Source organism: Aythya marila (assembly GCF_965140915.1).
Source record: "Aythya marila genome assembly, chromosome: 1".
Lineage (NCBI taxonomy): Eukaryota > Metazoa > Chordata > Aves > Anseriformes > Anatidae > Aythya > Aythya marila.
The window spans coordinates 86,130,302-86,145,871 of record NC_139042.1 but is presented as its reverse complement, the minus strand read 5'-3'; the positions used below and the strand labels follow the sequence as shown (position 1 = coordinate 86,145,871).

General features: G+C 38.9%; 1 protein-coding gene across 11 annotated transcripts in view; it reads left to right on the top strand.

Moving 5' to 3' along the window:
• The window catches only part of DMD (dystrophin), a 1,245,415-nt gene that overhangs the window by 1,195,715 nt on the left and 34,130 nt on the right, over positions 1-15,570 (top strand). For 7 of the 11 annotated variants that reach the window (XM_082770258.1, XM_082770263.1, XM_082770267.1 and 4 more), the window contains 6 exons: positions 516-682; positions 2,834-2,945; positions 7,916-8,052; positions 8,855-8,893; positions 13,537-13,602; positions 14,653-14,718. In XM_082770258.1, coding sequence (XP_082626384.1) covers positions 516-682; positions 2,834-2,945; positions 7,916-8,052; positions 8,855-8,893; positions 13,537-13,602; positions 14,653-14,718 — 587 coding nt within the window. The remainder of the gene's footprint in view (positions 1-515; positions 683-2,833; positions 2,946-7,915; positions 8,053-8,854; positions 8,894-13,536; positions 13,603-14,652; positions 14,719-15,570) is intronic. The other 4 variants (XM_082770264.1, XM_082770268.1, XM_082770261.1 and 1 more) reach the window with 3 other exon arrangements.

The following is a 15,570-nucleotide window of genomic DNA, read 5'->3' as shown; positions in this document are numbered from 1 at the left end:
GGTCAGGGTGGCAATGGAGAATGTTAAAGAGAAAGGAATTTTGATAAAAAGACATGCAATTTTTAGGGGTTGGAAAACATAAACAGTATTTCTTAAAATAAGAAGTGAGAAACATTGCTATGCAACTACAGATAAGAGATATAGGAAACACAGGATTATCTTTTCTGCCAGATGCTTTAAGTGGATGATTTTCGTTTTAAAAGAGTACATGGTAGTGCTGTCTGTTGTAACAGAGGCTAAGAGAAAGAGAGACTTGAAATGTTAATAGTGTTCGGTTCTTGTTTTGAAGGCAGTATCCTGGAGATTTTTATTTATTTATTTATTTATTTATTTATTTATTTATTTATTTATTTTGGATGGGTGGATTGGAGGAAAAGCTGGATGGTATTCAGGGAAAAGATGTGGAGCAGGTAGGAGACCAGTGACTTGAGCTGTTAATTACCTGGTACTTAATTACCTGGTACTACACAGATCCCTTCTGCTGAGCCCTTGTCTTTCTTCCCCCTCTGCTCCAGGCCAATAACAAGCCTGAGATCGAAGCAGCCCTGTTCCTGGACTGGATGAGGCTGGAACCACAGTCCATGGTGTGGCTGCCTGTGTTGCACAGGGTGGCTGCTGCCGAAACTGCCAAACACCAGGCGAAGTGTAACATCTGCAAGGAGTGCCCAATTATCGGATTCAGGTACAAACTAACTCCCTTTCTGCCTTGTATTACACTGCTTGGTGGATCAGCATCTCTGTTTCCAGGCAAATCATGTTCTTGATTTTATGCATGTTTGGGATAAGAAGAATTGTGATGGGATACAAGGGAGGGTGACACTTAGACTGGGTACAGTGATGAAAAAGTTGAAGAGAACAAAAAATTGCTTATCAGTTAAGGTGCTGCCATTGCTCTAGGTCCTGCTCTCCATTGCAGTCCTTCTGTACCTCATCCAAAGTATTGACAAATTGCACAACTAACAGGATTTGCTTTATATTCAGTCTGCCTTAGACATGCAGCTTCATTTTCTGAATTGGATCCTAATGAACTGCTTTCTATCATGTCATAAAACAAGGAAGTGACTTGAAAATTTACAGACATGTAAAGATGCTGTGCGTTTTTTAGAGGAGTGTGGTTGGTGGAATATTAACCTAGTGTGCTGGAAATGTTGCTGATCTGTTTGAACATCTGGATCAACACCATGGTTACTATAGCAATGAATAAGTCGATGGGTGGTAAAATGGCTGTGTGCTGGTATGCCTGTTGAGAATCCACTTAACGGCTAAGTAAATACTCACTTTCAATTATGCCTAGACTTGTTTTACCACTTTGCTTCCTAATAGCTGCTTTGTATGGTTTCTGTCCTTTCTGTTTGTGGTCCTCTTTCACTGCTGGCATTTTTCCTTCCATCGTATCGTGTCATTTACAAAGACCTTTTTGTAATTTTATTTCTAAAATGCATATCAACAACAGCAAGCAGTACTACATAGAAAAGCCATCATTTTGCTTTAACATGAGGGAGTATGAATGTTGCTTTTAAATATATAGTAGGGCAATCCTTTCTGCTGTGCAATTGTACAGACAGTGAGAAAAAGGAAATAATGAAGGTACTGCTTTGTTTTGAGTCTGACTTTTTTCTTAAGTCAGGCTGTTCTTTAATCATCTAAACTCGTGTCCTTCTGCTTTTATTCCCCTTGCATATTGCAACTGGGATAATAGTAAGCGTTATTGAAGAAGAGCAATGGATGGGATGTGACAAGTTCAACACATCCACCAAGTAAAAGTTTCCTGTTGCAGATACAGTTTGTGAAACTACTGAATTACTCACACAGTTTGTATAAACAGCCAATGACAAGTGGATGGAATTGGAAAAATGCAGCACTTGGAAAATCAAAGGATGCTGAGTGAATGGATAGTCTGTAGTTAGCATCAGAAACATGGAGAGTGGACACTGGAGCTCTGTATTTGTGTCTGCTTTTACTTGTCTGATCTCATCTCTCTCTTAACTTCATATAACAATTCTATTATGGTAGTCGATTTTGTTGCAGAATTTTTTTTATGCCTTTGCAAGTCATTGAGACCTTGTTTACCCACTCGACAAAAAGACACTGTATTGGACGGCTTTTAGAAAGCTAATACCGTGAGCCTCAGTACATGTAAAACAATGCTCTTTTGAGGTTATTGTGACCGAGCTGCTTAGCGTATTTGGAACAAGACAACCCTTATGCCTCCGGGTCTTTCAAGCACTTCAGCATAGCATACACAACAGTTAGCTGTCTCATAGAACTGATGAGCTTAAATAATGGCCTGAAAGTGCATTCAGACTCTTGCAGAGATGGCATTCTGTAAATGAAAATTATTTTGATGAAGACGAAGGAAACTACATGAATAAATTCCTACCTTGTATGCAGCACGCAACAGCTTGCTGGTGGTACTTGTTGAGGAGGGCATTACTTATCTGAATTTTATTTGCTCAAGAAGTTCTGTGGTAGGAGTCATGAAGGAAACCAGAAACTGAAATTAGCGTTGTAGAAACAAAAAGCTTGGTGCTGTCTTTTGTGTCTTTTGCTTATTATGAGAGAGGGGGATTCTGTAGATAGAACTCTTCACTGTTGCCCTCCGTTAGAAATTTTGTGATATAGAGTGATTCTTTTTGAAGATTCAAATCTTTGTTAAGCATCTGTGCATTGTTGCTCTGAGGCAGCAATCCTGTCCCTCAAATGGGCATTGTTGTGTGTTGTGCGCTGTGTGACATCTCAGGGAAGAGCACTTAATAGCACAGAAAGCTTCACAGGCTGACGTAAGTATTCACGTTCTGAGCTCTGAAGCCATGTTTTTTTCCTCCTCTTTTAGGTACAGAAGCTTAAAGCACTTTAACTATGACATCTGCCAAAGTTGCTTCTTCTCTGGCCGTGTTGCAAAAGGTCATAAAATGCACTATCCCATGGTGGAGTACTGCACACCAGTAAGTAGCTGTTTTACTGACCCTCACTGCCCGTTGTTAAGTAGAAAGGAAAAACTTCATTTGCTGTGTGCAAGGTAATAGAGCGTTTGAGTGGCTTTTTTCCCCCTTGTAAAGAAATTACCTTTTATAAATTGTACATTTCAGGAATTTCTAATGCGTAGTAAAAAGACACTCTGATAGTTGGAAGTAAATTGGAGTTTCATTGTTTGTGTAATGCTGTGTCATAATATGTTACTGCATGCTAATGAACTGCTCCGTGTTCAGTGCCGTATGGTTCACTTAATTTATCCTTAAAGAAGCCTGTGGTTTGTGCAAGTCTGTCTTAGATCACAATGTTTTCTCTGTATTGATGTGAGATTTTTCTTCCTTTCCCCAGCAAGTTTGTTGCTTCACTTATTTTGCTTGCTGCACTACAATTGCTTTTTCAAGGTCTTTACTATTTGATCGTATCTTTTTACTGTATGATGACTAGACAGTGTAAAATACCAGGGAAATTCTTGGGAGTAGCAAGTTAGATTTCATTTCTGAAGACCAGAATTCACTCTGTTGAGTGCAACACATTCACTCTGTGCTGCATGGATGGTGTCATGAGGGTCTTCGCCCTTGTTATACAGTTCTCCAAAGGATCACTTTTGTGTAAATGCTTCTTCTGTACCAAGCGTCTGTCAAAGAAATATTTCTATTATTCTCTTGGTGTGTCGTCCTGCTTTCATTTTGGCCTCTCGTGACTATGGCAGAGGGGCATAAATCTGAGGAACTCTCAAGTGGCCCTTCCACAATGCAGCATGTCTGAGCTTTCAGCTGTCTTTGCTATTGTGTGTGGTGGTCTTGAAGCATTATTGCACACACTGGTTTCATTTCCTAATCCAATAATGTGGTCATTAGTCTTGTACTTTTGTCTGCTGGTCAAATGTAAATGGTGAAAACAAAACATCAAAATTATGTATAGGCTAGCCTCGTAAAATGTCATGAATAGTTTCTGCATCTTCATCCAAACAAAAAGGCATTGCCAAAATGAAGTAAAGACTCACAGTTTTTCTTAGGAAAGTGAGAGAAAAATTTATTCCTCTAAAACATAGTAAAGTAAATTCAGTTTTTTTTTTAGTTGTAATTTATGGATACTTATTTACATTATCAACTTTTATTGTAACATCTAAATGGCACTGTTCAATCCAATTCTTTGCTAGGGCAACCTATATACTTTTGCTTACTTTTTGTCAGCATTTACTGGCTTCTGCTTTTCAGTGTCTTCCCCCAAGGACTGAGGTTAGTGGGAAGGGTTATTTGCCTGAGCTGCTGCGCAGGTTGGAGAGAAATGTTAGCACTGCTGAGACGAGTCTGAACAGACTTCTCCATTGCAGGCATTCCTGGAGCAAACTGTCATGATCCCAGCCATAGCCCGCCAGGCTGGCCGGCCGTGCTGGAGCAGTCCTTCCAGTTGAGCTGAGTGCATTCTTGCTGAGTCGGCTGCTGGTTCGTTCTGCAGCTCGCTGCTCTTACTCTTGTTCATAGGCGGTGTGGGAGGTTGCAAACGGTGCAGAAAACGCACAAAACAACATCTCGCTGCTCTTTTCTTACCTGTTCCTAAGAAGTGTTTCAAGGAAAGTTCAAGGAAAGCGTGAAAAGTGAGAAATGAAGTAAAGTTGTGAGACACTCCCACAGCCTGAAGCGACTCATTGCAACACGGGCAGAGTCTAGCAGGTTTCTGTTCTCCCTCACAATAAAGGCAGCTAATAGTCTAGCACGATGATGAACAGAAAACTTGCAACAGCATACAGATTGCTGAATCAGAGTAAAGGAGCATTTACAGACTGTAAATTTTATTGTGAATTCTGAACTCCCACAGCCCATGCTCATGTGCTGTGCCTGGCTGTACCAGCAGTAAACTGAATTAGAGTAGGATTAACTAGGAAAAAAAGGGAATGTGACACACAGCAAGTGCTGATCTTTTTTTGTGTTGCTGCTATTGAAAAACTAAACCTAAATACTGTGTGACTGAACAAGACATCCACTGAAGCTATCATGTCTAGTATGTAATTGTTTTTGAAATGAATGAAAACAATTTTGCAGATGGGAAAGCACTTTTTCCTCTTCCTCCAGACAAATCACTCACCTTAGAATGCATTTTAGCAGACAGAAGACATGCAATGCCTTCTTTGACACATCTTTACAATAGCTAGATGAGCACAATGAAGTCTCTTGGTATATTCCCACTCCCTCTTACTACAAAGAAATTGTGGAGCACTGCAGCCTTTGCTTCTGCTTGAGGGGAATTTGAGAACTCATGCTAAATGTCCAAGGGATGTGATAACTTCTTTCCTGCAAAGGGCTGAGGCAGAATAAGGGCACGGCAGTTCCCTAGTTTCTATTTAGACAGAAAAAGCAGCAGTGATTGATCAAAGAGAGGTGACTTTTAAAAAGGTTTCAAGTAAAGCACAAAAGAAAGTTCTAGACTGAGGTTTCAATGTAGCGTCATTTTTCTGTTTGGGTCTAACAAACAGTAACTCACCAGCATAAAAATATGACCTTGTTAGAAGCAAGCATGACAAACTGAGATAAGTTTCTACAGCTACTGTTTACAGTTGAGGCTGAGATCTGGGGTGAGGGTTTGGCAAGGCACTTTACCTGACTTATCACAGTTTGGTTTAATAGTGATAAAGTTCTCCTCATGTCAAGAAGTAGTTTTTGTTTTAGAATAGTTTTGGAATGTGTGAGACCCAGCTGCCTACATATTGCTATTGCTTTCATTTAGGAGAACTAAGATGCTTGAAAACACCGTTTCTTCCTCATAAACCCATTCTACTGAGAATTTTGTTTTGTATAGTTTTAATCTGAAAATCACGTGGAGTAAAACGTCTATGAAATAAATCAGAAAGTTTCACTGAGAATAGCCTCAGTCTATCAGTATGTCCACATAATAATCACTTTTTTTTTTTTTTCCCCGTTCTTGTGCTCCTCGAATATTTTTGAAATTGAAACTGGATCACATGAGAGGTGCCTGGTGCTTGTCACTAGAAGACATACTTTTTTCTTGGGATTCCTCTGATACCAGTTTTCAAACTAGATTGAAATGTTTCTATGCAAGCACGCTATTTTAATGTTTGGTTGTCATGTGGAAGGTTCAGGGGAGCTAACACGTCCCCGGAAAGTTGAAGTGAAGAATGTTTTATTACACATTGTGCCTGAAAACACTTACAATCAAATTACAGTCAAATGCAATTACAAGTGTTCACAATGTTTAAAATAGACAAAGTGGGAATAAAAGTTTATGAATTACACCTGTTAGCAACATGAACAGAAAGGTGTGCTTAATCTATCTATACCAACAGTAGGTATCGAAAGTTCTTCTCTGTTCCCAGCTGATCTGCTATAGCTGGTCTCGTGATGCTGACCTTCTTAGGGACTCTCAATAGGCAGTGCAGATGGCATGCAGGAGAGGGAATTCCCTCCTATTGGAGCCGCTAAGGCCAAATCAGTAAACGCCCTTTCCGGAGTCCTCTAGGTGGTCCAGTCCTATTTAATCTTCCCCAAAATGGCTTTACTTCAAATTTATTGAAATATTTTTGAACATTACATCAGCTTCTTGAAAATACAAATGCTGCTGTACTGACTTGCAGGTTCTGATATACTTCTTCTCTGCCAGTCATTGATCACACTGAATTTTCATACAAGATAGACTGACTGGAAAGAGAACCAAATTTGCTTTACGTGAAGCTTGTAGGTGTCCTCAGTAGATGAAGACCATTTGTCCTTTCTGCTAATTCATCTCAGTCTTCCTGCAAATTATTTTTCAGGGGATGCTTAATTTTTATACCTGAGCAGTCACTAAAAATATACACATCTGTGTATCAGCAGCTCTGTGAAAGTAGGCTTGACTGATGGATCCCAGCACCTCCTTCCTTTCTGAACAGAAGGCATAGAACTCATTAAAAAATGTCAGAAAGATTAACTTTCCCTCATTTCTTTCCTTCAAATTAGATACAGTGGAGAAGCGATAGTGGTATGTGGGTCAGGATGAACTTAATTTACTGTAGAAAAGCAGTATTTCAGGGTCGAGCTTCTCTGTGAGGTGTAAAGAGTGGAGTACAGCCTGACTAATGTAACTGAAGTCTTCCATTAAAATTCTTCAGAAAATTGTCTGGCTCTTAATCAGGCTTGCAAGAAGTGTTACATCTTCCCAGCAGACATACTTTGAACTCTTTCTGGCTCATTCTGGTCTTTAGGAAACTAATTGCACTTTGTACTCCTCTGCTGGTCTCTATAGGGAGAAAGGAGGCTGAGTGCAGGCAACAGAGTAGAAAACTTTGTGTAAATTGTGCTCTCCTCAGGTTATTGATCTTAAATGCCTGCTAGCTTCAGATTAGATATACGCAAGAAAAAAAAAAAGATTTAAGAGATATCAGCAGCTCTCATCTGCTTTTTGTTTTTCTTTGACCAAAATATTAACAGTAGAGGAGGCTGAGAAGGGAAACTGGAAAGAAAATGTACTAGCAGCATTGGCTTGGCTTTCAGGGACTGACAAATCCAGGAGGTGGAAACAAAGAGCGTGCAGGAAGGGTCGGGATCCAGCCAGTAAAGCAGCCTGTGGGTCCCTCAGGCTGGCTGAGTGTGCTCTGTTACAGCTGTTTGCTGCACAAAAAAGCAGGCGGAGGGTCCCAGGCAATTTGAGGGAATTCCAGATTCTTGTTTAGTTATTGTTTGTCTTCATCAAATCACTGAGAAGAGGCATGAGCCTGTTACAGGTGTTTGGAGCTTCCCCTTTCTCTTCTTCCTCCTCACTAGCTGTGCCATTTGGTAGTACATTTTGAGGTGACAGTGATAAATAAATAGAATGTGTGGTTCTGGAGGCCAAGTCATTGGCAGCTCTGCTTGGCATGGCCACAGCTCCTTCAAATGGCCCATCAAAAGAAGAGGCAACTAAAAATAATAACCTCATGAAAGATGATTTCATTGTGATTTGTGGCTTTCAGACAACTTCCGGAGAAGACGTCCGTGACTTTGCCAAGGTACTAAAAAACAAATTTCGAACAAAAAGATATTTTGCAAAGCACCCACGAATGGGCTACCTGCCTGTGCAAACTGTCTTGGAGGGAGACAACATGGAAACGTGAGTAGCTCTAAAGTGTCTAAACAGTTCATTTGGTATGCTCTCTGAGCTCCCCAGCTGGTGCCAACTCCCTTCACTTCCTAAACGCATAAAGCCTCTTTCTTTCTTTCTTTCTTTCCTTCTTTCATTTTTTTTTCTTAACCACGGCTGGCAGGCAAACACAAGCTGGGGTTCCAATTGCCATTCCCTTTATCTGTTTTCACCCATCTTCACAGGAACTTCCACTTCAGTCAGTAAAAGAAAAATGCTTACTGGCAGCCTTATAAACTTTTAAGTTTGATACAGCAATTTGGAAACTAATGATCTCTTCATTAAATTTTTATTTTATTCCAAATGGGTATCTTTCTGTGCTTTTATTTTTTAAATTAGGTTACTATGTTTGAGAGCTTCCCAGCTGATTTCATCTTTTCTCACCCTATAAATTTAGTCTTATTGAATTACTGTGAAGTCTGTATGGAAAAATAAAACAAACAAACAGCAATAATAATGATACACATGGAAAAATTAATGAGTAGCCCATCTCCCTTTGTTTTTGTTGTTTTGCCTTTTTTTTTTTTTTTACAAGTTTGATCAGTTGTTTAATGGCAATTGCACACAGCTTGTTCTCGCTCTCTTTCTCTTTTTTTTTAATTTTAGATACAGTTTTTCTTTTTTTTGGTTGGTTGCTCTTCATGGTCATTCATGTTAGTCTGTTGGATTTCTGTTTTTTAGTTGTTGTGATTTTTTTTTAATCTTTCTGTAATTATTTTGCTGCTGAGTTTCTTCTGCCTCTCTCTTCACCTCCTCATTTTTTGTCTTGCAGTCCTGTTACTCTGATCAACTTCTGGCCAGTAGATTCTGCGTGAGTACTTTTGCTGAAGTGTGCTGCTGCTGCTACTGCTGCTGCGTTCCCTCACTTTTTTGTTTCTTTCTTTGTTTAGTTTTGCATAAGTTCATTTCCTTCTTTCTTTACGATTACTTCCTTTCGTACACTCTCTAAAGGAATGTTTTGATCGCAGATGAACAGAATGGGATAAGTCCAGGAATGTCCAGCAATCATGAAATGTGTACTGTATACTCTTTCTGGAGTATGTATTTTCACTGAATTAACAGGGATTTTGGTGCAGTCCTACTATTACTTATACAAGTTTGTCATTTAAAAGCCTGTGTTTCTGAACAAGCGTCGATCCCTCTAAATGTACACTAAATGCTTTTTGAAAGATACAAATTGAATTTTATGGATTTAATTCAATTTCAGGAATGACATTGTTTTGTAGATAAAGCTATAATTTTGTTTTATGTGCAACCGTGCATACTTGCACACTCATGTGCCCCAATTAATTCAAAGCTCACTGGATATTTTATTACAGTTTTTAGATGCAAAAAGCTCTGTGAGGGCAAGTTGAAATGGGAAAATGTTTACTGTATTTTTTTTTTCAGAAGTTAAAAGCAGGGTTTTTCAACTGTGGACTGGATTTTCATTCTTGCATCATTCCTGCATATGCATTGTCTTAATGTTGTAGTAACACCCTTAACTTGAACTAAAGATATATAACTTACCATTGTGGCATTTGCTACTACTAGTGTTACATGGATGATTTTAGAATAATGTTAAATAAGGTTGATTTTTAATTCACATATTGATAACTACTGAGAGACTAATAAATAGAATTTTATATATTTCTATATGGTGAAATGTATATGGCTTGCACCTTCATTGAATTTTTGGTAGAATAAACAAGAGTGAAATGTATACATTGGAATACTGATTTATAGTTTTCATTTGGAGCACAGACTACTGGGAAGTCAAATGCAGTGCTCGTCCTCTAGGAAATCTACTTTGAGGAAGCATGAAATGCATATTTCTCCAAACCACATATGGTTGAGGATCCACCCACAAAAACTACCAGAAGGCTGGAGACAGGCTGAAATAGAACTGCTTTGAACTTTAGGGCACATGTAGTCTTTATAAATGCATCTGAGGCTGATTGCAGCATATTGTACAAAAAACTGGGTATCTAGATTTCTTACTCCTTAGAACGGTTGGAAAGTTAAAAGTAACCTTCTAAAGAAAGCTTGGGTAATATGGAATGCCATTGCTGTGTCTGACATAACATGAAATTAAGCTGCCATAACACGCTTATTTGTAAGGCACTGCCACTAGTTCACTTACAGTAACAACTTCATGGTATGCCTACACTGATAAATTCACACCAAAGGTTTAGTGTTGAATACTTCAGGGAGCTTAACGTGCATGTAATATTTAAGAAAGCGTGAGAAATACTTAGAGGCAGGATTTGGATGGAGGAAGGTAGCACCTTTTATCAGACCAACTCAGGTATCATCCTGAGAACAATCCTTTCATCTGGTCTGACAAGAAAGCAGGAAATTAAAAAAATAATAATAATATTGGTTGGAAGGAGTTTCTGTTTGTTTGTAGTTTATGTTTTGTTTTTTTTTTTTTCTCTACTACCTTTGTTCCTTTCCTTAGTGCTAGACAAGGGTAACAACACAAGTTACTGAGCAAGCCAGCCTCAAAGCTATTTTTCAGTTATAGGGCTGATTCCACCTTTGGCAGACAAACCTCTTACTGTGGTTATCATTGCCTTTTTTTGGTGCTTTTGCACCAGCTTTCTGTTTGTCTTCAAATTGTTCCAGAAGAGCATAACCTGATCACATTCGATGGTGCTAGGTACATCCTGACATCAACGTATGTTAAAATACCTGAATTTGTTTGTAAATACAAATGTATATATATTTGTTATAAGTTAGTTATATGGGTCACTTACTATACAGTGTTTTGCACGTATATTCCACTTGCCAGGCATAAAAGGGGCAGCTTACACTTTTTATGAGAATTTATGTCTTTTTATTTGGACTGTGGACTGTCAGTGGCACAAATGCAATTGATGTGATTCTACACTTCAAAGATCCATCTACTGCAAAGCTGAATAGCACACAAAATGCCTTTCTCCTGTCAGCCAGGTTTCCACTGGTTCAGGGAATTGTTGGACGAGGTGTTTGCCACTCGATTGCCACTTGACATGAATGGAATTCCTCAGGCTATTGCTGCAGACACCAGCATGAGAAATACAGCTGTGGAGTCCTTGTAAAAGGAACGGCTATCTTGGTTAAATATTGGCTGTGTTTCTCTGCCTCCTCGCTGAGTGTTCAAACTGATTACATGAGCTGATTACATGTGCTCAGAAAGTGAGGCTAGCGAGCTCTTGCACAGATGGTCATCTAAGAGTGTGTCTACGCAACAGCCTGCAGTGCAGCACAGCCATTCTCAAGCTGGCTCAGGTACTGGCAACTGTGTACCTCTGAGCAGCTAAATTCAGTGTGAAAACTGCAGTGCTTCTCAACAGGTTGCTTTAATAAGCAAGCTTTTAAAAAGCTGGGTGGGGTAAATCTCCTTTGCAGTATATTCTGAAGCGGAGACAAACCTGGAAATGTTGACTCATCCCATGTGTACACTTGGCAGAGAGACGTAAGAAGCTCCAACAAGTTATACAAACACTGAGCTGTCTTCAAAAAATGCATATTACATAGCTTGTTCACTTCTGAGTATAAAGCTTAGTTTTGAAGCAGCAAGTCTACTGTTACACAGTTGTGCCAATATTTTACCTTGTGCTACTGCCAAAAGGAGCATCACTTCTGTTCCTCAGCTGCCGGTTGGTCCCAACCAAGTGCTGCCCTTTCCTTTCTACTGTTACAAATGTGTGCAATCACAGGGTGAAATGGACTAGGATGATCCAGTTCAAAAATCAAACTACTTTTAACACAAGTTTCCTAATCTGTGGACAGTACTAGCAGTAGCATTTGTGTGTGCACTGAAAACAAAACCTCTTCTTTCATTGATCGTATCGGTTTAGGTTAGCTTCACAGGTACTGCCTGCCAAGCAATTAAAAAATGAGGTTAGCATCAAGTTATCAGAAAACAGTTACTATTGTGCTTGGAAAGCCATATGATTTGGATAAATTGCATCCTTTTCCCCTGTCTTCCCTTCAGTGCTGATGTTCTTAACACAAAATAGGATACCAGGTTGCAGACAATCAATTGCCTGTCTGCATGAATCTCTGGTGTACTGAGAAAATCTGTACTGAGTATTTATCCACTGGTTTGCTATGGTAGTATTTGAATATGCAATGGGAAAAAGTACAGTTGGAGGCCAAAGCTCATGTAAAACCAAATGGGATTCGTGGTACTTTGTCTGTAATATCTTAAAGAGAAAAACTTTCCCATTCTTTGAGAAGAGGCATTGACTTTTATATACAGTATATAGTTCTATGAATTCTGAAAGATCCTAATTTTATAAAGCCCTTTGCAAGCTGATTTTTAAACTGGAAAATGACCAATAAAGTATAATGATCTTTTAGGAGATTTACTGCAGGATGATCAAACTCCTAGCACAGGAGCATTAAGCACCGTGAGATTATTAGTTTGGGTTTCTTTATAACCGGTAATACAAAACAGATTTTGTCTGCTCTTGAGATGCAATGCAGTCCCCATTGGAGAGAACAAGCCCAAACCACAGTTTCCAAGAATTTCACTTAGGAGTCCTAAAGTGAATCATAAGAGATGAAGTTGAAATTTAGCTAAAATAGGAGATTACTGTACAATCTGGAAAGCTTTTTTTTTTTTTTTTTTTTTTTTTTTTTTTTTTTTTTTGTTTCTGGCACCTCCTGGTATGGGTAGATATGGAAAATCCCACATGGCAGTAAGGTGCTTTCTGCCAGCCCAGCCGTCTCCAAAATGCAGAGGTGATACTATCCTGACGGTGGTGTTCTCCAGAAATGAGGCTGTTTGAAACAACAATCTAATTTGTGAGAAGAGTCCCATGAATAGCTTTGATTGACAGAAAAAAATCTTATTCATTAGGCAGGGAACCCAATGTAATGGGCAGTGTGTCCTGTATAACATGCTGCTCTATGGTTCAAGTCACAACTGGGGAAAGAAGCAAGGTAGAATCATCAGTTTCTTCAGTGTTATTAAAGGCCGATTTTGGCCATTTTATGTTTCTGACTTCTGGACTAACACTTGCAGGCTCTTTCAGGTGAAACGTGCTGCTGCTGGGCTAGGGACACGTCCTGGGCAGGGGGGAGGCAGAGGAAAGGCTCCCAAGGAGACCTCAAGTCAGGGCCTCCAGAGTAGGCCTGCGACCATGAGCCAGATGCAATTACAAATGGGGGAGGCAGGTGTGAGAGGAAAACAGGGGCAAGATCTCATCTCCAAATCCTCTGGAAAAAGGTTTCTCAGGGTTTTTTGTGAGGAGTCATCATTGCAACGGACGGATGGATTGCCAGACGGTCAAAGCGCCGTGTTGTACCACAAAATGCTGCGTGATGGCTTGAGGAGGCTCCTGCCTCACAGATATAATGTGCTGTTTATCAAACACAGTGTAAGCCTAAGGCATAGAGGTGTGAGGGTGTAGAAGTAGCTAAGTGTCTTTTTACTTTTAAAAGGGTATTGTTTGTGATTAATCAGTGTTTTCTGCCTTATAGGCCTGCCTCGTCCCCTCAGCTTTCACATGATGATACTCATTCACGCATTGAACATTATGCTAGCAGGTATGAGACCAGCTGGACATTAGGCAGATCTTCCTCTAAACAGTCATATAAAAAAATCCCAAAGGCTAGGTGCTACCTGAGTGGGTGTTAAAGAAACGTAGGGTTTGGGGTTTTCTCCTCCAGGCTCTGGGTTGCAGGGTTATTAACCTGTGGTTGCTACTAACCAGCCTGTCTACTAACTTGCATGCCAGAGCGCATGTGTGTGTGGTTAGAAATGACCTCTAGGTTCCCTGGGGGTCTTCATTAAGCTATGCACTCAGTCTGCACAGGGTTTCATTTTCAATGTAGACCCCATTGTAATCATACAAATCAGAAGAGCAGAAGTCTCCAAACTCTACATCAATCTCAAATGCTATTTTAATGTTAAGTAATTAACCACGTGGACTACCACAAACAGGACCTCTCCTTGATTTGATGAATAAAAATCATGGTATATCACTGTTCTAGTTCACTTATCCACTTTCATACTGCTCTTAAGAATCAAAAAGTGGGTTAATTGCACAGATATGAAAATTAATGTGCTTTTCCGCCAAGTAAGCAAATTTTCAAGGATTGAGATAATGTTACTACAACCTTCTCTTTCTGTCCCCCCAAATCACTTGATAAGTAGAGATATTCCTGGAATTATGCAGTATGTTTAGAAGGGGCTAGCTGTTGAAAACTAATGAGAAATGACTAATTATTTCACTTCTGATGATGGCATTGCCAGATACAAAACAATCGGTGTAATCCCCTGGCATTTTAAGGCCTTTCTTTGCTTGTGGAATTAATAAATCATGAGGAGTTGAATAAACCCTCAGAGAAAGAGTTGAAAATTTAAAGAGCTGAAAAGTGAGTTTAGCCAGGTCATTGTATCGAAAAACACAATTACTCATGATCGCCTATTGCAAAGCTTTTTGATAATCAACACAGAATGTAAATTCGTCTGAGTTTCAAATTATCTTAAGTCATCAAAACCATCAAACTCTTTAATTTTTTCAGGAATGTTAGAGCAAACAAAGTTTCTGGAAAATAGAATTTATTTTAATGAGTATGTTTATTTTTCCACAGGCTAGCAGAAATGGAGAACAGCAATGGTTCTTATCTAAATGACAGTATTTCACCTAATGAGAGCATGTAAGTAGGTCACTTTAGTATTTTTGACATGGGTTTTCTTGTGAAGGTTAATAGCTTATCATAAAATTCTGCAGTACTGAATTCACATTGCTGTGTGCTACACCTGATTCAATTTCATGAAGAGGTCATGTTCTTTCAATTTATGTAGTAGTGTCTGGACTTATGGCTTATAGTTTAATAACAAATTTGTGCAACAGATGATTAATGCCTTCAAAATAAAATCACTAATTTCTCAAGAAAATACTGATTTATTTTGGAAATGATTCCCATGTTACTTGACAAAATGCTCATCATCTGATGTTTTTTAAGGACAAATATAAAAAGATATCCCTTCGTCTGAACTGTAAGCTTAATGATATTAAATTATTGTAAGGTAGAAAATGTGTGGGCAAAATGTCGTTCAAAAGAAAAAATCTGGTCTACCAATAGAAGAAATATATGACAAATATAAGCCAGGGGGAGTCATCCTCACCATGATATGTTAGAAGTAGTAAACTTTAAGTTGGACATATTGCTGAGAAGCATTCGTTTTACTGCTTAGAAGTACAAAATCATATATAAAAGTTAAAGGAATGTAGTTGAAATTTTTGAAGAATAGTTCAACCTAATGTCACGCTGAGTCCTTTTTGTTTTTGTTTTCTGACATGATAATATATTTCTCTTCTTTCCTGGTTTTCTTGATCTTATTTATTCTCTGAATTAAATGGCATAGAACTAGAAAACTAACCGTGAATAGTATGTTTGAAATGAGGAGAACAGCACGTAAATTACTGTAGTGCTTGAAAATTTGGTCTTAGTTATTTAACCGTGTAGGAGAAGACATACCACAGATTCTAAATCCATAAAATGTAT